At 59.1% G+C, this 20,997-nt stretch overlaps 4 protein-coding genes across 4 annotated transcripts; all 4 read left to right on the top strand.

Annotated features, from left to right (window-relative positions):
- Positions 1–203: 203 nt before the first annotated feature.
- ABB37_08578 (hypothetical protein) lies at positions 204–785 on the top strand (the record flags this gene model as incomplete). The annotated part of the gene is made up of 1 exon (XM_015807634.1): positions 204–785. The coding sequence occupies one exon, from the start codon at positions 204–206 to the stop codon at positions 783–785; it is 582 nt and encodes a 193-aa protein (XP_015653716.1).
- A 1,337-nt stretch (positions 786–2,122) lies between these two features.
- Positions 2,123–3,600, top strand: ABB37_08577 (hypothetical protein; the record flags this gene model as incomplete). Its single annotated transcript, XM_015807633.1, has 1 exon — positions 2,123–3,600. The coding sequence occupies exon 1, from the start codon at positions 2,608–2,610 to the stop codon at positions 3,598–3,600; it is 993 nt and encodes a 330-aa protein (XP_015653715.1). The 5' UTR covers positions 2,123–2,607.
- A 713-nt stretch (positions 3,601–4,313) lies between these two features.
- Positions 4,314–12,708, top strand: ABB37_08576 (hypothetical protein; the record flags this gene model as incomplete). The annotated part of the gene is made up of 1 exon (XM_015807632.1): positions 4,314–12,708. The coding sequence occupies exon 1, from the start codon at positions 4,711–4,713 to the stop codon at positions 12,706–12,708; it is 7,998 nt and encodes a 2,665-aa protein (XP_015653714.1). The 5' UTR covers positions 4,314–4,710.
- Positions 12,709–13,270: 562 nt separating this feature from the next.
- Positions 13,271–20,561, top strand: ABB37_08575 (hypothetical protein; the record flags this gene model as incomplete). Its single annotated transcript, XM_015807631.1, has 1 exon — positions 13,271–20,561. The coding sequence occupies exon 1, from the start codon at positions 14,250–14,252 to the stop codon at positions 20,559–20,561; it is 6,312 nt and encodes a 2,103-aa protein (XP_015653713.1). The 5' UTR covers positions 13,271–14,249.
- Between the last annotated feature and the right edge of the window lie 436 nt (positions 20,562–20,997).

The following is a 20,997-nucleotide window of genomic DNA, read 5'->3' as shown; positions in this document are numbered from 1 at the left end:
CGTAGTATATATATATATATATATATATATATATATATACATGTACATTTTCTTCTTTTCTTAACATGTGTGTCTTATGACTTCAGGCCATGTCCTTGACTATTTTCATTCTTTTCTATTATTATTATTTTCTCTTCTAAATTTTAAGGTACTCAACGTGTTTTGTTTCTTGCTTTCTTTTTTTCCTTTTCTGCTTCAGTTTCATGTTCGCAAGGTCATGCATTCAACCTATGCTGTTATTCCTCGTATCTCCCTCTCTCCCTCTGTCTGTGGGAGAGTCTGTTGTTGTCGCTGCTGCTGCTGCTGATGTCGGTGTCGATGCTCGCTTGCGTGTCGAACTCTTTCTTCTTCTTTCTTATTACATTCACACGCTGTGTGCGTGTGTGTGTGTATGTGCTTCAGTGTTCCACATTCAAAAGCTCCTTGATAGCACGTCTTTTTACACACACTGGAAAAGGAAAGAAGACGATAAGAAGAGGTGCCAATGTCTCCACTTCCGTAGTAAGGGAGTAGGGGAAAAGGACTCTGATGCTTCCATTCTCCCCCGCGCAGAGTGGATTGCGCGCACAATCGTTTTTGAAGTAAGCGCAATCAGTCTATCGGCATCGCGTGTTTTACAGACTGCGTTCACCTTCCCATTTTATGAAGCCGCTGACGTCGAAGTCAATCGCGATGTAGTCGGCGCGAGCGGGGGAAAAACAAAATGGAGGAGAAAAATAGCTTTAGAAGAAACCGTAAAACTGTTGTCAGCAAGTGCATATATGGATTTCTCTCACACATCGTGATATATCTTTCACGCCAATCATAATTACCTCTTTCTTTTTGTGGACTTCAGTGTTTTTTTTTGTTTTCTTTTTTTATTAGAACCGCTGCACTTCTTCGTTGTCATATCGTCCGCATCGGTCGCGTCGAACTTTGTGGGGATTAGAATATGTGTGTAGATGAATAGGAGGTGTGCACATGGGGGAAAGGGAAAATATGTTTCAGCGTTTGTTCGCCTGTTCACGACATACGTCGCTTTTTCTTCTCTTCTACATTTTTGTTTTATTCTCTCTCTCTCTCTCTCTCTCATTCCCTTTAGCACTGGGAATCGTCCAAAAAGCGCTCAATCACCTACCGGAGATGTGCTTGGTGCACTTCACGCATCTACATCGTTGCAGACAAGAGCCTCGCCTGTTCTTGTGTGTGTGTTTTGAATAAGTTTTGTTCTCTTCTACTTTTCCTCTTGTTTTTTTCATTTTCGATTCTTTTGTTAATGTCTGTTTTATGTTCATCCCTTTGCACCTCTCCTTTTCTTTTCTTCTTCTCCTCGTAGACCTTTCGGTTGATAAGGTCTCACGCTTCACGGATGTTGCGTGTTTTGCTTGGTGGTGGTGGTGGTGGTTACTCTCTTTTGCTTTCGTTCTCCCTTCACTTTTACTCCCTCTGTCGATGTTCATAGTCCGATGTTCTAATAATAGACTTTCTTGTTTTCTCTTTCCCCAATTCTCTTTATATCTTTTATCTTTCTTTTTCAAACTGTTTCCAGCTTTTTTTTATTACTTACTTACTTCACGTCGAGAGTGTCCTTGACACACACGCATTAGCTTCCTTTTCTTTCGAGGTATTTTGTACTGTTGTAGGCAATGGTCGAACTGTGCGAGCTGCGGCCGCAGCTGCAAAACAACGAGAAAAACAAGCTGCTAAGGACAGCCTTTTGCAACGATGAGAAATACGCGATGTCTTCAAGAAGGCAGAAACTCGCTTGGCGTGTTACGGTACCACCCGGTGACAACGTACTACGTTGGCGTTGTGTGGATGGGCGTATGCGTGTGTGCGTGTGTGTGTGTGACAGATGACAAAGGCGGAAGGAACAACACCAATAGTCTCCTCTCCCATCAAGCATGTCACAGACCTCACTGATTGACGAAGACATTTAAAAAGAAACTGCTTTCATCGTGGAATAGAATTCACAGGTCTGTGCTCTCCCTCTCGCATCGTGTTGTTTTTGTTTTCTGATGATGTCGCAGCCGGCCTTTTTTTTCTTTTCTCATCTTTAACGTCTCACGCCCTCTCTTCCCCTCCGCCCTTCTCGCCCTTTTTCTCTTGTGTGCCTCATTCACATGCGCTTCTTCTTTTCATAGTGTTGCATTAAATAACATATATATTGAAGAGAAACAAAACAAGGAGGCTAATCAGTTCCACCTGCCCCACACAAGCGTCCAGCCTTCAGCTCCGTAGCGTCCCTCCTCTCTCCCTCTTCTCTACCGAAATGGTCCGCCGAGTAGAACGGCATTCCTGTAAGATTTGTATCATTCCGAATTAACTTCATTTGTGCAGGCAATCTCGTGTAATTTGTTTAGAAGTTTGTTCTTGTTTTGTGTAGATGCTGTTTTCTAGATCTTTCTCGTTGTTCTTTGTTTTTTCTTTCCGAGTTCAAATCGCCGTGTTGTTGTGTTAGCACCTCAACCACACCCAACCACACAGTTATACGGCCTTTTGCCTTTTCTCGCTGTTGAGCCCTTCACCGCCGCGTTGTAGTTTCTTTCCTGTGTGTTGTTGTGCTTGTAGAAAGAGCGCTCTCTATCTAGATCTTCTCCCATTGTAGGTGCGCTGTTCTGGGCCACGATGTTGCGTCGCTGCTTCGCTGCCTTCGCGGCGACGAGGATCCGCCGGATCGCGCCACCCCCCAGTCTTCATAGGAAAGCTGTCACCGCCGTCGCCCGTAGCCGCAGCAAACCGCCGCCGCCGAAGAAGAAGTCGAAGACGACGACGCGGCTGACCGGTTCAAAGCGACGCCGACGCGGAAGTCCTCGCCGTCCCGCTGCCGCCTCCTCACAGGCCATCGCAGACCCGGAAGGGGAGAAGGACAAGGATGTCTCGCTAAAGAGTATTTCAGTATCGTTTGTCGTGCCGCAGGAGCCGCCGGTGCGCAGCCGCTACGTGCATCCGACCGACTTCCTCGGCTCTACCGACGCGCTGATGCTGACGCCTGAGGAGAAGGCGGAGGCCGCGGAAGCCAAAGCCGGAGCCTCGGCTATGGCCACAGCAGCAGCAGCAGCAGCGGAAGCAGTGGAAGCAGCGAAGGCGGACCCAGGCACGTCATTGGTAAGGTCAGCTACACCAAAAAAAGCCGTCGCATCCGCCACGACATCAACAAAGAAGCCTTCCCGGAAAACTGCAGCCGCAACTGCCTCACGAAGTAAGAACAAGAGGAAGCCGCATCCGAAGTCCGCTGCGCAGAAGAAGAAGAACGGGGTGCCGAGGCAGGCAACGGCGCAATCATCTCGGCGGACCTGGCGCCGAGCCCCGAAGTCGAGCCCCGCTTTATCGGCTCAATGGCACCACACGGTTCGAAGAGTTAGGCCGTTGTCGGGCGGTAGAAAGCGATGGGTTGTAGGACGCACCGCAGCCGCCAAAATCCACGGCGCAGCAGCAGCAACTCGCCGCAAGGTGAAGAGAGGGAAGCGGGCTGTTGTGAAGAGTCGTGTACGACCCTCTGCTGCGGCAGCAAGCAGGCGACCCGCCGCCCGTACGAGGGGGGTGCAACAGTCTAAGAAACCAACAAGGCGCATCGTGGCGAAGTCGCTGAAGAAGAAGAATGGAAAGGGAAAGAAGTGAAGCGCATCTCACGCAGGTCAAGATAATGATTGACTTTGTTTTACATAGAGTGTGCTTCACTCTTCTTGTCTCCTTTTCCCTCCCTCTGTTTCTCTCTCTCTCTCTGTCTGTCTGTCTTCCGCCATCGCCTTCGCGCAATCGACCCGGTGAGCAGTGCAGTCCTGTGCCACCAACATCCCGAACTTCCTTCTTGTTCACTTTAGCTTTGTTTGGATGTAACAGCTTTTTTTTGGGGGGGTGTTCTTAGATTTAATAATAGAAGTGGGTGCCGCCAAAGCAAGGGGAGGGGAGAAATACGAACCCAAAAGTGGGAAGAATTCATCGCTATGAAAAGTCCGGCAACGACCGTTTTTGTTGATTTCTTGTTTTTTTCCAACAAGAGAGTTTCCCTATATTACTTTTACAAATACATAGCGAAGTCGGCTTCTCTCCCCCGCATCGCTGTAAAGGTACGGAAGCGCCGGCTGAAGCCTGGCTTTGATGCTGTCGGTGACCTCCACCAATCGCTATGAATGCACAGTCAAACTTCTCACGCTCTCTCTCTCTCTCACTCCCTCTCTCGCGTACACCACGTCGTGGCATACGCGGATGCCTCCATTTTACTACGCGGTGTACTCTATCGTGTTTCCTCTTCTCTATGTCTGCGGCATCACGAAACCCACGTGGGGCACCGTCGCATGTTCTTCTTTGAAAACGTTTCTTTTTATCATTCAGTACAACGTTTATGGTCGGCTCAGCGACAGCACAAGCAGCGAACCACAACAGGCATTTGAAACTATTTTTTCTTTCTTGAGAAATACAACTGTTCCTTTGCTCATCAGCTCCCATCTAAACATATTCGCTCTGCCGTTGGTCGTTCAAATTCGCCGTACGTGCCGCGCCCACTTCAGCGCTCCAGCTCCTCTCTTTCCTCGTACCGTCTCTTTCGTGTGTGTGGGTGTGTGCGGGTAAGCTTTCTTGCTCCACATTATGCTGCTGCGGAATTGAGCAGTCACACCTTCTGCTGTTATTGCCGTTGTCTGGATTCTTGTATCGGTTTTTCTTTTTGTTTTCGTTTTCCGAACTTGGTACTCTAGTGGGGTCTTTGCTAGCTTACCACTTGAATAAGACATGTCCGCTCCACTCCGCAAAGGCATACGACGGGCCTCTGGCCGCGACTCCACCCTCGCGCACGCGGAAGGCGAGGCTGTCCCGGAATCTGCGGTTTTAGGGTGCTCCCCTACGGCTCCGACCTCCGCGACCACCGCCGCCACCACCACCACCACGGCGGATGCGTTCATAAGTCCGACGTCGCAGGCGTCCCCCACCTCATCATCCGCGCCCAAGTCAAGCGCAAAGGGCACCGCGAATGACGGTGGAGCCGGAGGGGACGGTGGGGCTGGGGCTGGGCTACGCAAAGGCAACCTTCCCACCCTCGGCCGCAGTCCGAACACGCGCCTACGTCAGCCCTACGGTCTTTCACCGCTGCACAGCAGCGCCGCACAGAGCCCCGTCCTGGCGCAGGTCGCCTCTCCCTTTTTCGCCCCGCAGCAGCCTCGCGCCGCAGCAGATCGGGCGAGTGGGGCTGCGTCGCCCACCGTCTCTCCCTCGTCTGCAGTCCCCATCGCCAGCACGTTGCCGAATAACATGCCCCTCGCCGGCCTCTCGAACCACCTCCGGTTAAGTGAAGGGCTGAGCTGTCTGGACTACCACGCAGGCTTTCGTGCCCTTGCCATCGGCAGCACGCGTCAGATTCACGTGGTGGAGGTGATACCGATGGTGGGCCACGACGTGGCAGCCGCGGCGCGTTACAAGCGCACGCAGCAGCAACAGCAGAAGACGGCGGCAGCGGCAGCGGATTCCTCGTTCCCTCCTCTTCAGTGTCCCCTCGATGGTGAGCAGCCGCAGCACACCTCGCCTGCTGCATCGCCCGCCCCCGTCATGGGTACCGCCCCATTTCTTATGCGCAACACCGGCGTCTTCGGCGGTCTTATTAAGGTGGAAAGCGTCGCCTGGTACCCCAGCACGGAGGAGGCCTCCCTCGCCTTCATTCAACCCGCCCGCACCGTCACCATATTTCTCGATGCGCTGCAGTTCAAGGCGGATGGCACCTACCTGCCGCAGCAGTGGACGCGATCGCAGTACAAAGGGAAGACGCTGAACTCGACGATGGCGGCCGGTGGGGGCTCGACGGCGATGGCGGTGGTGGCGAACTTAGACGGGGGGCTGGCGGGCATGACGCCTGCCACCTCGACGGCAAGCCTGAGCGATCGGTCTGGTATGTACACGCCGGTGTCCACCTCTCTCGCAGGGGGCGCGTCCTTCAGTGCGGCGTCGGCCTCGCATGGTGGCACGCCGCACGAGATTAGTCTCCCTACACCGAATAGCGGCGGCATCCAGTCCGGGCCTGCTCCGACAATGAGCAGCCTTCCTTGCGTCTATCGCGAACTCAAAGGACCTGCTGCGAAGGAGTTAATAGAGTTGAATATTGATATTACGTACATGCGGGTAGAGAAGATCGTGTGGGACCCGCATCAGCCCTACACCCTAGCCCTCAGCTCGCCCACCACCCACTTCGAGCTGTGGCAGGTGCCGACGGAAGGGATGTGCGTCTACGCCCCGCAGCTCGTCCTGCGGCCGCCCGCACACAACACCCGCTCGGTGGTGCGTGATCTCGTCTTCTCGCCGTCGAACCCGCACGTCATCATCGTCGTGACGGAGTCCGGCAACACAGGCCAAGTGCTGCTGTACGACCGCCGTCAAGTGGAGGCGATGCGTGTCTTCGACATGAGCGGGCCTGGGCTCTCCGCCGCCTTCCACCCCCTCTTCTCCGATCTCTTAGCGGTCTCGTTTCGCAAGGAGAAAACGAAGCCCGACACACGTATTTCGTTTCTGCGAGTTGTGTCCGGCGACACGGCGGGTGCGCTGCCCGGCGTCGACCCGCCCAGCACCGGCCCCGACGGTGTCCTTTCTGTGTCAGCTTCGGTGGGCGGCGCGGGAGTGCGCAGGTCACCCATGCTCATGACCACCGCCGCGTTGACTGCTGCTACGCTGGACGAAAGCACCAACAGTGGTGGTGGCGCTAGTGGTTCCCCGGCGAGTGCGTGCCCCTTCCTCGCGGAGCAGAGCTACCTGCCACCCATTGACAACTATGCCTGTGTCAGTCGCATGCGCTGGCGGCCGCCGTCGCTGGGCCGGCTCACGGAGCCGAAGCGACACCACTACATGGCCTTCCGACCTTCCGCCGAGGAGCTCTGGGCGGCGCAGCACTTCTCTCCCTCCTCGAGATCCATGGAGAACGGGGAGCAGCAGGAGGCAAAAGACGACGAAGAGGAGGGGGGTGAGGATGATTGCACGAACTGGGTGGACCTCCTCCACTCCCAGCTGTGGTTCGCCACGGCAGCCATGACGACGGACTCCGATCTGAGTGTGTGGGACGCCGCGAACGGCTTCTTCCCGGTGTGCGCCGTCAAGTACCTTGGAGCGCGCGTGGTCGGCAGCACCAGCAACGAGGCGAACGACTTCATCTGGGTAAACGAGCTCACCTTGGTGTCCATCTTCAAGAGCGGCGAGGTGATCTGCACGAGCTTCCTGAACAGCCTTATGGAGGGGATGTTGGCGGCTGGAGAGGCTTACGAGCGCTCATTGCGGCCGCGCCGAAAGTCCTCGCAGCGCCCACACCGATCCCGCTCGTCAGGACCACGGAGACGACGCACGCAGCAGTGCGAGAGCAAAGCACGCGATGACTACGCGGAGCAGCACCGCAAGACACGCGCGGAAGAAAAGGACTGCCTGGCGATGCTGCCCGCCTACCAGCGCGACCCATTCGCGGATATGTTTGCCACCTACATTGTGCTGCCCACCTCTTCGATCGTGTCAGATCTCTTCGGACACAGCTTCACAGTTCGCAACTCCAACGCGACCCTCCGTCGTCAATATAACGCAATGATGCGCCGCGAGTTTGGTCAGCTGCTGCGTCGTCTGGCGATTCAGGTTTCACGAGAAGCGGTGCTGCGCCAGCTTTGGTCAGAGATGCGCTATCAACTTCCCGCGGGTGGCGCGAGTAGCCCGGGTATTGTCAGTGGACTCGCGGCCCTGCACGATATGCGGGCGCGCCGTCCACGCTCGCCTTTTACGCAGACGAGTGGCTTTCACGGCTGCGGGGGCTCCTCGCAGGCCTCCGACTCGACCCCGCCCAGTCTGCGACGCAGCATGTTGAGACACCGCCTCTCCGCCGCCTCCTCCGTCTCCTCCTTCGGCGCCCGACTTGGGCTGCAGCCGTACGTGGGGATTGGGGGCGCCTTACCGAACTCCATGACGACTGCAGCCCACGGCACGGGTGTGTCCGCGCACTCCCCTCTCTTCCCCCCTCCCCCTCCCCCTTCCCTCCCTCCACCTGCGCAGGGGTGGAGCCTCGATGACGTGAACGATGCGCTGCTGCTGCAGGCAAGTCACCATCACGGCTCGTACGCCGGCCCCACCGGTGCGTTCGATGACGGCGACGAGGGAGCCCACGGCCAGGGGTCCGGTTGTGTTGGTGGAGGTCGCGATGACGGTGTCATCTCAGGCGGTGAGGAAAGAGAGCGCAGCGAGTACGATGCAGACGTCGTGGAGGCAGCAGCGAGTCCGTTACGCGCGGGCAGCCGGTCAACCGCCGGTGGTGGTCGTGGTCGTGGTGCCACGGGGTGGATCGCCCGCATTTTGGGTTTCGCGCGTCATGAACGTGTGCATCAGTACCACGTCTCGGTACAGGAGTCGTGTGCAGCGTCCATCGCACACACAGCAGCTCCCCACCCTGCCGAGGCAGTCGACGTGCATGCGAATGATGCGGCGACGACGTTCGCAGGAGACAGCGTGGACGAGGAGGGTGCCGGCAGCAGTAACGTGGAAATCGCCACGCATTCCCCACCCGCCGCGGCACCCCCGGCACGTCGCCGACAGGTGCCCGCCCCTGCTGTCGTTGCTTCCACCGCGTTTGCGGGGCTCCGTGGACGGCCCACCTCACCGATCAGCGTCACTCCGGTTGAACACAGTGGGAGCAGCGTTGGCAGTCCGCAGCAGCCCGGCGCGGCAGACGCCGGCTCGCCGTTGCAGATCGCGGATATAGGTCGCAATGAGGAAGGATCACCATCTGCGCTTTCGTCGCGCGCAAAGCCGTCAGCTGGTGATTTCTACCAGCCGCGTGCCGCCAGCACGGGACCCCGCCCAAGCACGAGTGCGAGCTCCTCGTCTCCGCTGTTCAGTTCGCCTGTGGGCGACGTCGTGACCGCCTATCACGCGGCTGCGCAGGGCAGGGTGTTGTACAACGCAGCGGGCAGCAACGTCAGTCAGAGCAGCGCCGCCGTGGCCGTACCCCCGCCTCCGCCCACGTCCGTGCTGGGGCCTGGCGGTCTCAAAAGCCGCCGTTCCGGCGTCATCTTTGCACAGGTGTTTCCGCTGCTGAAGGAGTACGTGGACGTCGACGGCACCCGCAACACACGAAGGGGGCCGCCGCATCGCTCGTCTTCCGCTCCCCCGCAGGGCAGCAACACGCGGCGAAGGAAGGAAAGGCAAGCCACCATCCGCATGGCCGAGGGTTGGGGCCGCAAGCCGGCGCTCCTTCTCTCGCCGCTTCTACAGCCGTCTAGCGACGTCACGCACAGCGCGACGCCCAGCACTGCTACTACGTCGCCGCTGCAGCTGCCGTTGAGCGTGCTGGAGTGTGGCGTGCCGGTGACGGCGGCGGACGTGAAGGCTGTGTCTGCGCGAACCCCTCCCAGTACGTCAGCAGCAATCCACCCAGCACCTGCGCCAACGACGCAGCTCATCACCGCCCGCACCTACCTCGATCGCCAGCGGGACGTCGCAGCGGTGGTGGAGAGCTTCGTGCTGAGCGACGTGGTGTGCGGGTGGTCCTACGCGGAGCGGCCGCGGGAGGAGCTCGCGTTTGTGTGCTTTGCGCTCGAGTGGGACATGGGCTACGAGCTGGCCTTGACGATGAAGGCGCTGCGGCACGACCGGGCCGACGCGGAGGCGGCAGCGGCGGAGGAGGAAAATGCCCTCGCTGCCGCCGCTGCATACGTGGAAGAGACGGGAAGGCAGCAGGTAGGCAGTGATAGCGGCGGGGTAGAGAGTGCGCTGCGCCGCATGGACAGCACAGGTGGCAACGGTCGTGTACAGCAGCAGCAGGAGCAGCAGCGACGGCCGCGCCACAGCCGCCGCGACCCGCACTCGCAAGAGAAGTACGTCCCGTGTGCTGTCAACGCACATGCACTTCCTACGACAAAGCCGCGTAGTCACTCTGAAGGCGCGCGGGGTAGGACCCAGCCAACCAGCAGCGGCAGCGGCAGTGGCAACGCAGATGGAAAGGGACGTGTTCAGCCGCTATTGGACTGGGGAAGGGGCGTCCCCGCGCCGTCGCACCAAGATGTCGATGACAAGGTGGCGGCGATGATGGAGGAGAACGCACGCATTTGCGAACGTGTTGTGCGGCAGCAGCGGCGTGGCGGCAAAGACCGCTCGACAACGAGCACCCCTGCAGCCGACCAAGCAAAAAACTCAGAAAATGTCAACGATGCGGCAGCGGCGGACGTGGATGGCAATGCAGGGACGACGACGGTGACAGGGCGTGGCCAGCACAACGGCAGCGGCAGCGCCGACGGCGGCGAGGCGCGCACTCCCTTCACGAACGGCGAAGTGGAAACGTGGAACACGGCCGACCCGCGTGCGCAGTGGTGGCGGGCCGCCGCCCACGCCTGGCGCTCGCACCACATCGCCTTCATTGTGACTATCACAACGCAGCAGCTCGAGTACGCCGCGCTCATGGGCGACGTGCAGTACTGCTTAGTGTTGTACATTCTCTTTTGCGTGTGGTGGCGTCTGCACAGTGAGGTGGCGGAGGCAGCGTACAAGGCGGTGTTGCTGTCCTTCCACAAGGCGAGGCGTCCCTTTGGGTACGACAAGAGGAGCAAGAGTGATGCGTATGGGCCACCCTCAGCCCGTCTGCGCGCGGATGTGTTGGAGGGTGATGGTGGTGGTGGCAGGGTGAGTTCTCGCGGGAGTTGGACAGGCGACGACGGCGATGAAAAGGGTGAACAGCAGAAGCAGCCACAGCACTACCCACCGCCGTCTGCGTCACACCCGGCAAAGGGAAAGGAGGCGTCCTCTGCGGGCAATCGACGCGGAGGAATGTTACGTGTGTCGACCATGACCTCCGTTGACGACAACCGCCACGCCGAGACTCCTGGTTTACGAGCCCCTGACCTGGACTACCGTCTTTCCGCGTATGACCCGGCAGACACGTCGGGGAGTGAGCCGGAGAATGGAATGGAGCGGCGAGGGTCGTGTCGGCGGAAGGGCGATCACGAAAAGCGGAACTCACTCATCTCTTCAGAGAGGTTAGAGCAGCTCCGTCAGCTCTCTCTCTTCTTCCAGCGCTGTCCGTTGGTGCCGATGCTGCCGGACACGCCTCAGTCCCGCTCCGCCAGCACTACCGTCACCACCACCACGACGAACCCGTCTGCGCCGTCGCCAAGTCACGGTGGTGGTGGGGAGATGAAGGAGAGAGGGTCCAGCGGCGGTCTTCTGAGCGCCGGGTACTTGCGCACCTCCGCCTTGAACCAGAGTCTTCCGCCACGCAGCCACAACGGCAGCTCGCGGCGACTCAACGATACCCCGGCGACGCCCGCGATGGCGGACAGCGTGCGGGACCGCGGCAGCACGCGCGCCAGTACGGTCAACATCGGTGTGTTGGCGGGAAGTTACCGCTCCTCGATGACGTCCCCCGCCTCACCGGCGCTGCGCGCAGACGTGAAGAACGGAACGATGACAGATGAAAAGCAAGCCAAGTCGACAGCGTTAGCGCGGTCCGACGAAAGCCGTGTGGCGCTCTTCAACGTGGAAGGCTTACTCGGCGTGCGGCTCTACGCGCGGTCGGCAGCAGATGCGTGCTCGCCCGCCGACTACTGTGCGCCGGCGGAGTGGAAGCTTCGGGCGCTGCAGTGGCTGGAGGCGTACACGGCGGACCTCTACGCCCGCCAGCTCTACGTCCCGCTCAACGAGCTTCTCTTGGTGATGCCGGAGATCTTTCGCGAGCCGACGAACCCGGTGCAGCCGCGGGCAGCCGATATCGCATATGAAAAGCAGATGACCTACGTGTACTGTGGCAACTGCGCCAAGGCGGAGCTGTGGAGCTGCACGCAACCGGAGACGGTGCCGGCGGCGGTGCGGCTGTACGAGCGGGTGCTGCGGCGTGCCCCGCACAGCAGCAGCAGCGAGGCGGAGGACGAAGAGGGGGACAGCAGCAGTAACGACGAGGCCGGTGCTGGCAGGGCAGACAACACAGGAGAAAGTCCGCGTCGCAGGAAGCAGCACAGACGACGTCGTCGCCGCCGCATCACGCGCCTCCCGGCAGACGAGAGCGATGCCGCGTCGTCGAGCGTCTTCACTCCCTCCGTGGAGTCGCCGACGGCGTCGGAGTCGGAGTCGGACGAAGTCGGTGCGGATCGGCCCTTTTCAACGCAGGAGAGGGACCACCGTGAATCTTCCATGAACACGGATGTCAGCCTGTCCTCGGAGCACAGCACGCACGACGGCGCCGGCTCAGCAGCGGGTTTGCTCGATCCGACGACAGCTGCCGCCACTGCTGCGGCCCCGCTGGACAACGGGAGCAGTCGCGCGAGTACAGCAGGTGAGTCGGGGGGCAGCGTTCAGCAAATGCAGCTTTCGCCCCCCATCCCGTCGCAGCCATCCCGGCCGCGTCATCGCACGTCGCATGCGCACACACGTCACAACCACAACAACAGACACAGCAGTCTCGAGGAGAAACAGCTGGCCGACGAGCCTGAAGAGGACGACCGGCACGAGGACGCAGCGGACGAAGGGGCAGCGACGCACGGGCACCCCCACCATCACACGGCGGTGGAGTTTGGTCGGGCCGCCCCGACGGCGCACAACGCGACCTGCCGCCGCTGCCACAACCCCATCGCGATGACGTGCGTGATTTGTGAGGAGGTGGTGGAGGGCATCTTTATGTGGCTGCGCTCGTGCGGGCACGGCGGCCACGTGCACCACATCGAAGAGTGGCTGCAGTACTCGCAGGAGTGTCCGAGGTGCGGGACGCCCATCACCACCACGTGGAAAGGCAGCTAAGGCACGGGGAATGCGTTAACACCTGCCAGCTGCGAAAACTCGATGCTGTTGCGTCTGCGGGTGCCGCTGCTCAGGTAGTGAATATCCCTGCTGTCTTAGCTGCCTATTTGATTTGATGTCCGGCGTGCGTAGGAGCGTATGCGCCACATTGCAGAGCGGATAGGTGACAATGAAAGAAAGAGTGAGAGATGATCTCTCTCTCTCTCTCTCCTGGGGACTGCTCTCTGCCTGAACGACATCGGCGGTCTGACTGGGAAGAGAGGATCAAAGCGAAAAGGAAAATAGAAGGAAAGAACGCCACGGTTCATCGCTTCGTCTCGGGAAATGCCGATGCAACGGAAATGGTCTCCTTCTTTTTGTTTTCTGTTCTCCGTCGCGACGAACTTGCCGATTGAAGAAGCGTTCAAAGATGCCTCTACGGTGCATTACAGCGCCGTGTCACACTTCTCACCTCTCATCATTTAATGGTACCTCCTCATACAACTCTCTTCTTTCGCGTGGGTAAATTAATTTGTCGGATATATATATTTTTGCGGTGGATCTGTCGGCATGTACTATCAAAGCGGATAATTTGGTCCAGCACTGACGCGACGCAGCTGAGCCGTGCGTGTGTCCAGCGCTCCTTTAATTACTATTGTTATTATTATTATTATTATCTGCCACTGCTGATCTTCTCGTTTAAGAAAGTGTACATTTAATCTCTTTTATGTTTTACCTTGTTGAAACACGGCCCTTTTCTTTTGAGTGGCTTTTGGAATCGCTTATTGCACAGCAGAGGAGATAATTTGCCTGTTCCGTTTGGCGCCGTTTAATCACCCACACATACACCACTATAGAGCACTCACCACATCATACACCTCGTCTGCACCTTCCTGCACCAGGTCAATTGCTTGCGATTGTTTGTATTCTTTTGTGTTTTTACTGTCTTTTCCAAACTCTTTTACGGCGTTAACATGGTCGGACGTCCTGCCAAATCGCGGCAGACGTCTACGCACGCCACACCTTCTCCAAAAGCATCTGTAGTCGCGAAGAAAGGCCGCCCGCCTTGTCGCGCACCGGCAAGCGCTTCGCGTCGAGGCAGCATTCACGTGGAGGTCATCCACGATGAGGAGGCAGAAAGCATTCACAGTGACGGGGACAGCCAAAGCAGCAGCAGCAATAGCAGCGTGCGCGACCACAGCGTGGACTTCGTTGAGGAGCACAAAGATGACACCGCCACCTCACAAGTCACTTCATCTGCTTCTCCTCAAGCACCACCAGTTATAGTCGTCGATCAAAGTACGGTGAAGCGTGCTGCGCCGACCTCACGGCGCTCTCCACCATCTCCGACGGTGCACACATCTAGTGGAGATCATCAACATTTTGCGTCTTTCACCTGTGTGTCAGACGGCGAGGAGGATGCAGAGGCACAACATCGAAGTGCCGTTCAACTAAGCCCGCCAAAGGCCGTTGCGTCGTACATATCCGCCGACGATGACGAAGATGAGGAAGATGGTGATATCAACGTCAGCGATATACAGCAGCGGCCAACATCTTGCACGATGTTGAGCAGCGCAGCGCAACGCATTCCCCCTCGTGCGAGCTCGTCATCATCATCCCCTGCCGCGGCACCCCTATTGGGTGTTTCACGGCTCACGGACTACTTCACCTACGGCTTTCAAGCAGCGATGACGCACTATGCAGATCACTTCTGTGAAGAAGAAGTAGATGAGGAGGAAGGCATTCGCCAAGCTGCAGAGGCCGTTAGGGCTGGGGCGCGTTATCGAAACAACTTTCTCACTGAACAAGAACGCTGCTTCAAACGAAAAGGAGCAAACCTCTCCAGTCTATCGAGTAGTACGGCAACCTACGACAGCGACGCCGAAGCTTTGCCTCCTTCGAAGCAGCTTCTAGAAGAAAAGCAGGAGGAGCAGCATTTCCTGGAGCCGCAGCAAACCTCCCTTTACCGTGTCCCACCATCTTCTTCGATCTCACACTCCGTCACTGCAGGCTCGTGGTCTGATGCAGCTCCACGCACGACAACAACACACGCGCCAGCAGCATCATCATCCACCACCCGGCATCCTCTCAAGCCCTCTGCCAACCGTGCGCCTGCTTCGCGAGATGCCGACTGGAGGTCTGGCCATGCGCAGGCCTGCTTTCGCGAGGCTCTACGCCGCGCCTACGCGTGCGAGGACACGGTGCGGGAGTGGAGGCGGGAGGAGGTAAATCGTCAACAGGAGCAATTGATTCGTTCGCTGATGCTGGACAGCGGCGGTGGTGGTGGTGGTGCGACATCTCTGAACGCAGCGGGCAACAATCTCATCGAGGGAGAAGCACGAACAGGGCAGGCGGCTCGTGGACGTCCTCGTCTTGCATTTCAAGGCTCGAAGCAGCAGCAGCAGCGGACAGCCGACAACGCCGGACTGTCTTCGACACTCTCCGTCATTGCCGAGTACGCGCAGGCAACTGAGGAAGCACCCGGCACAGTACGGGCGCCGGCGTCTACGTTGAACGGCTCTGACTATCTTCAATACGCATCGAATGCACGTGCGAGACACGCCGTACAGAGCGAACAGCAGCGAAGCATGGCGGATCTGTTGTACGCCGCGGACGACGACGACGACGCAGAAACCGAAAAGCCGGCTGCTCGCGCTGCGGCATCAACGGCGTTGATGGGAACTACTGCTGCTGCTCCGACCGCCGTCGTCACGACCACCACCACCACAGCCGCGACTCTTGCTGACACCTCGTCCCGGCACCGTCTGCAGGTGCTGGGCCCGACACAGCTGTACAAGCTCCGCCGCACGCCAAACGTGCTGGTGGACACCGTGTTAAAGCACCACCGCGAAGCGCAGCGGAAGCAGCGGGCGGCGCAGCACGCCGAGGACCAGGCCGTGCGCGTTCGTCGTCTGTACGAGCTGCCTGTTCTGACGGAGGACATCGTACGCTACGCGGCGCTCTTACTGTGCCTCAAACGGTCGCACAAGAAGTGTACGAGTACCGCTGGGGCAGACCCCGCCAACTTCATCGGCGGGGGGAGAAGCGAGCACGATACCTCTCCACCGTCTGCCGGGGAGGCGAAGCTGATGTCCACCCCACACGCAGCGACGTCGCCTACAATAAGCACGACAAATGCTGGTACTACTACTACTGCTGCTGTAATGACGTCGTCGTCGTTTCCCAGTACTAGCGACGCAGCCGACAACGTCCCGCCGTATGGTGAGGAAGGGTCGCTGCTCTACATGCGATACCCCGCCCCGCTGCTGCGCACCACCTCGTTCGCCGTGGAGACGGTGCGGCTGCTGAAGTGGCTGCGGACATGGCGGAACAGCGGGTCTGCCGCGGCGGGCACTTCGCCCTCTCCGCCCGCACCGCTGTCGACGCCGTCCTCTGGCGGGAGCCAGCGGAAGCGTGTGAAAACGGAGGTTTCTACGGAGAGTCGTCAGCGAAACGTAAATGTCACAGCTGTGGAGGAGCTAGGCCAGCCAGCGGCGTCGTTGAGTGCTCTTGGTCTTGTGCCCGCCAAAGTGGAAGCCCGACCAGTGCAGCGGTCAACGGTTGAAGAGGCACACAAGCAGCTCCAGCACGCACAGCAGCTGCGTGAGACACAGGCGAGGCAGGAAAAGCGCTCGGCTTTCCTCAAATTTTTTGGTCCCGCTGTCGCCCCTTCAACCGCAAATGGAGAACATGAACCAGTTGAGGTCGATCCCGTAGAAAGCGAAGATGAGACCCTCATTGCTAACGTGAAGGCTCTCGACTCCTTGTCGACTTCTTCCTCCATCGCAAAGACGGAGGCTTCGTCGTCATCCACCACCCAGCAACGCACATGTGTAGAGGAGGAAGATGAGGAAACACATATAACGCAGCAACCTCTGCCCCGTGCACCGGCGTCTCCTCTTGCGATCAGCAACGGCATCGTGCAGAGTCCCGTCGTGCCACCGCCGCCGCCGCTGCAGATGAATCCGGGGGTATACGCCTACCAACTGTACTGTCACGCCTGGAAGCACGCCGTGAAGACCGGCATCACCCCTCTCGCCACCGCCGCCCAGGTCTTCGTCGGATCGCGTGAATGCACTCTAGACGGCGTGTCCCCGCGAGTGGTTGGCCGTAGTGCTGCGGATCGACCGAGGCACACGAATGAAGAAGACTGCACACTTGCAGACAGCACGGCAGGAACAAGCCGTGGTGTGTCCCGCGCCTGTAAAGCCCTTCCCTTTTATAAAGAAATGCAGGAAGAAGCGCAGCACACCGCCCTCGGCTCTGCCACCCGCGGCGCCTACTACGAAGACGCCTACGGCAACCGTCTCCGCAGTGCTCGACTGGCGCAGAAGGAGCGGGAGAAGCAGGAGCAGCTGGCTGCGCGGCGCCGTCGGTGGGCAAAGAAAAAGGGCTACTTTCACCGCGACGACGCCGAGGAGGGAGCGGCGGGCCGATCGGCGGCGGCGATGTTGGAGGCGATGCTGACGTCTACGGACGATTCTCGCCAACGTCGTCACGCGGCGGTGCCGAGCCGCACGCACGATAAAAAGCGCAGACGGGAACGCGACTCGGGCAGCGAGGACGAGCCCTCTCCAGTGCACATCAGCGACGGCGACGACGACGTGCAAGAGACAGCCAAGCCGTTCAGCAAGAAGCGAACAGGTCGGGGCAGACCTCGCGCCCGATCGAGCTCTTCTGACTCCTCCCTCTCCAGTGACAGCAGTGGCAGCGACAGCGACGTCGGCGAAGTTGCAAACGAGGGCGAGGCAGCGGCGAAGGATGAAATTACGAACATCGCCGTCGTCTCCGGCCCGACCGGCTCCGGCAAAACGGCCGCCGTGTACGTCGCGGCGCAGTTGCTGGGCTTCCGCGTCGTGGAGATGAACGCGTCGGTGCGGCGGTGTGCGAAGACGGTGGAGCACCTGCTGGCGGAGCTCACTCGCAGCTACCGCCTCAGCGGACTTCGCGCCGGCCCCTCCGGCTTCAACGCGGAGGAGGAGCTGACCAAACTCCGGCAGCAGCACGCAGCGTTGGTGGAGAAGGCGAGGGCGGAAGCCGCGGCAGCGGAGCGGGAAGCCGAGCAGAAACGGAAAGAGGCGCGCAAGACGAACGGCATTTCCGCACAGGCCGTCGCGAATTTCTTCTCAAAAGGCAGCAGAAGCAGCACCGCCAAAAAAGTAGGCGGCGACGCGGCCGGTACGGCACCCGGTCGGCAACAGCAGCGGAAGACCGTGAGCGTGGACGATGCGGCAGAGGAAGACGCCGTAGTGCAGGTGCCGCCACGACCACCTTCACCATCATCACCACCACCACCGCCGCCGCTCCCTTCGTCGTCCTCCACCGCCGCCTCACCCGTACCGACACCGGCCTCTTCCTCCGTCGGCACACGCACCCTTCTCCTATTCGAGGATGCGGACATCCTTCTCGGCGACGAGTCCGCCAAGCCCTTCTACGCCGCCATTCGCGACCTCGCCCACCGCAGCAAAGTACCAATCGTGGTGACGGTGTCTGCCGACTCCTCGCCAACGCAGCGCTATGATACGTCTCTTTTTCTATCTCCAGAAATGGCACGCCGGCATACCACAAGCGCCACGACGACGACCACAGCGACGACAAGGTCTGGCCGATCATCAGTACCCCTGCACTCCACCTATTGGCAGCTGTGTGAGGAGGTCGGCTTAAACACACCGATGGACTCCCTCGAGGCCGCGTACAATGCCCTGCATGCCTCTCCTGTCTTGGGCGATCGCCCCAGCAACGCCGTCACGAGTGACAACGCGACAGGCAGCAGCAGCCCAGACGGCGCTACTGCTCATGCTGGAGGGAACTCACCCCCAAGCAGCCTCAACGGAGCAGCCTCCATCATGTCTCTCTTTCCTCCGTCGAGCATGGCGGCCTGCACCGGTGGGCCTACCGTGGCATCTGGCAGTTCGAATAACGGCGCAGGTGCGACAATGATGTCGTCCCCCGCCGCTACCCACAACGGTAGTACCGGCAGCACCTCCACAACCAACTCCCTCGCCGCTCGCCACACGCACATGCTGCTCAGCGCCTCACTTGTCTCGAACTTCTTTGGAGTGCGGACGCCGTTTACCGTGGTGGAGGCACTGCCCCTGTCAGCCCTCTACGCCCAGCTGCTCGCCGTCGGGGCAGTAGAGTTGGATCTTCTCCACTGGTCCCCTCCATCGCGTCCAGAGAGCCCATTGGTAAGCGCGAATCCCTCCGTGATCTTTCCTTCTCCGCTCGTTGCAGGGAACTCCCAGCAGCCCTCGCAGCTGCCCTCGACGCCGTTGTCGTCGTCGTCGTCGTGGCAGCAGGACATGGACCGGCTGACCAGCTCACTGTGCCTGCGCGACCCGGCACTCTTCTTTGAACTCGCCGCCCACCTCAGGCACGCGCTCTTTGGTGTTCGAGTAGAGGACACAGTCGAAGGAAGTGGAACGACAGAGAACGCAGCAGCAGCTGTAGCAGGAGAAGATCCTCGCAAGCGAAAGGCCACGCTACCCCGCGAGCCCACTTTGTCCACCGCAATCCAGTGCGACGCGGCTGGTCGCACCACCACCGACATTCGTTACTGGCTAAATCGGTTGCAGATGCTGCTGCTGAGCCTGCGGGCACGTGTGCGCAGCGTGCAACTTCACGATGATGAAGCGCTGACCAGCGCGAGGGAACACGACAATCCGAAGTGTTGCGAAGTACCTCGTCCGCCACGTAGTGACGATGCAGCTGACGAGGATTGCAGCACAGCGGCTGAAGACGGGGAGGAAGGTGAAGCGGGCCCGTTGCCCTGCCGGCATGCGGAGCGACTGCTGGAGGGCGAGTTCCAGCACTACACCAGCTTTGCGGCGAGTACGTGGGATCGCGCACTCGGTCAGTACATGGCGCACCTCTCGCACAACGAAGGGCAGAGTAGCCGCTACGAGTATTGGCTGCTGGACGACCACGTCGACTACGTAGCGGACATCGTGGGGGAGTTGAACACGCAGAACCACCCTACGCTGCACGTCAACTACACGTCCCCACCGGGTGCGAAGTCATCTCCGTCCCCACCGCCTGCATCCGCGCGACGTGGGCGGCCTCCGTCATCCTCCACGGCGGCGGCAGTCAACGTAAAGCAGGGCGGAAAAGGCAGCAACTCCAACCCATTTCCGGGCCCTCCTATGAAAGTTGCATCAACTACCTCTACGAGCGCCAACACCGGCAGCACCTCTGCCTCCACAGACGGTTTGAACTCTTCGTGGAAGACGCTCTTTGGTGGAACAAAGGAAGGAGGGGTGACAGCTGCCCCTACCACGCTTCCAGGCGGTCAGCGAACGTTGCGTGGCTCCCCGCGCATGCCTTCTACTGCAGGTGCCACGCCGGCAACTTCAGCCTACGCAAGTGGTGCTGTCTCTGATGTGCCGGCTCGCTATGAGTGGCCTCCCACCCTGCATGAGCTACGCAAGCAGGCGAACACAAACAGTAGCGCCGTGCGCCTGCGACCCGTCGAGCTGCTTCTCCCCTACAGCACCGCCCAAGCCTACTACGACGCCGTCGCCACCTCTGCCTCTTGCAATGCGTTAACTCGCGTACCGGACGTTGCCGAGCCGTCGCCTCTCTTGTTAGGCCACGACACCCCGCTGCACTTCGTGGACCGCCAAGGCGGACGTGCTATGATCGAGGAGGAGGGCGACTACAGCGAGGTGAGAAGTGAGCTGCCGTCTAGCGTGCACGTGACGCAGGAGGAGCGCTTTGCGGTCTTTCGGCGTTGGTGGCGGCGGACGCGTAAAGTTGGCGCTCTGCGGGACAACGTCGCGGGGCGGTCCGCAGCAGCGTTGGAGGACATGCTCGGTTACGGCTGTCTGATGCTGCCGTCGCCCGCAGCCGCATCGGGCAATAGCGGAGGTAGTTAAAGGGAGATTTGCTGCTTGTGAAATAAAGTCTAAAAAATAGGATTGATTGTTTCGAGTGAGTATACGTCTCGTTGTATTCACGTTAAGGCACCTGCATAGAAATGCGTTACATAGAAGAAAACAAGCCCCTTATTACTTATAAAAAGACGGGTGTTCAGCTTCGCGAACCACTGTTTTATTATTATTATTGGCTCAGCAATGGTTTTCTTATTAAAGCTATCGAATGGCGACTGAATTCCCTTTCACTCGTGTGGAGAGCGAAGTGTCATCAAACGTATGTCTGTTTTGTTACCCCGGTGCACGTGGTGTACTTCATCTTCGCTCATGAGACGGTTTGACGGGCTCAAACTGAGGTTGGTTTTTAGGGGCTCACGCACACACACACACCCTTAAACGGTGATGCATCCACAATCGTTTAGGGGGTGATCTTCCCACG

This window comes from Leptomonas pyrrhocoris (genome assembly GCF_001293395.1).
Source record: "Leptomonas pyrrhocoris isolate H10 chromosome Unknown, whole genome shotgun sequence".
Taxonomy (NCBI): Eukaryota; Euglenozoa; class Kinetoplastea; order Trypanosomatida; family Trypanosomatidae; genus Leptomonas; species Leptomonas pyrrhocoris.
This window is presented reverse-complemented; position numbering and strand designations above follow the sequence as displayed.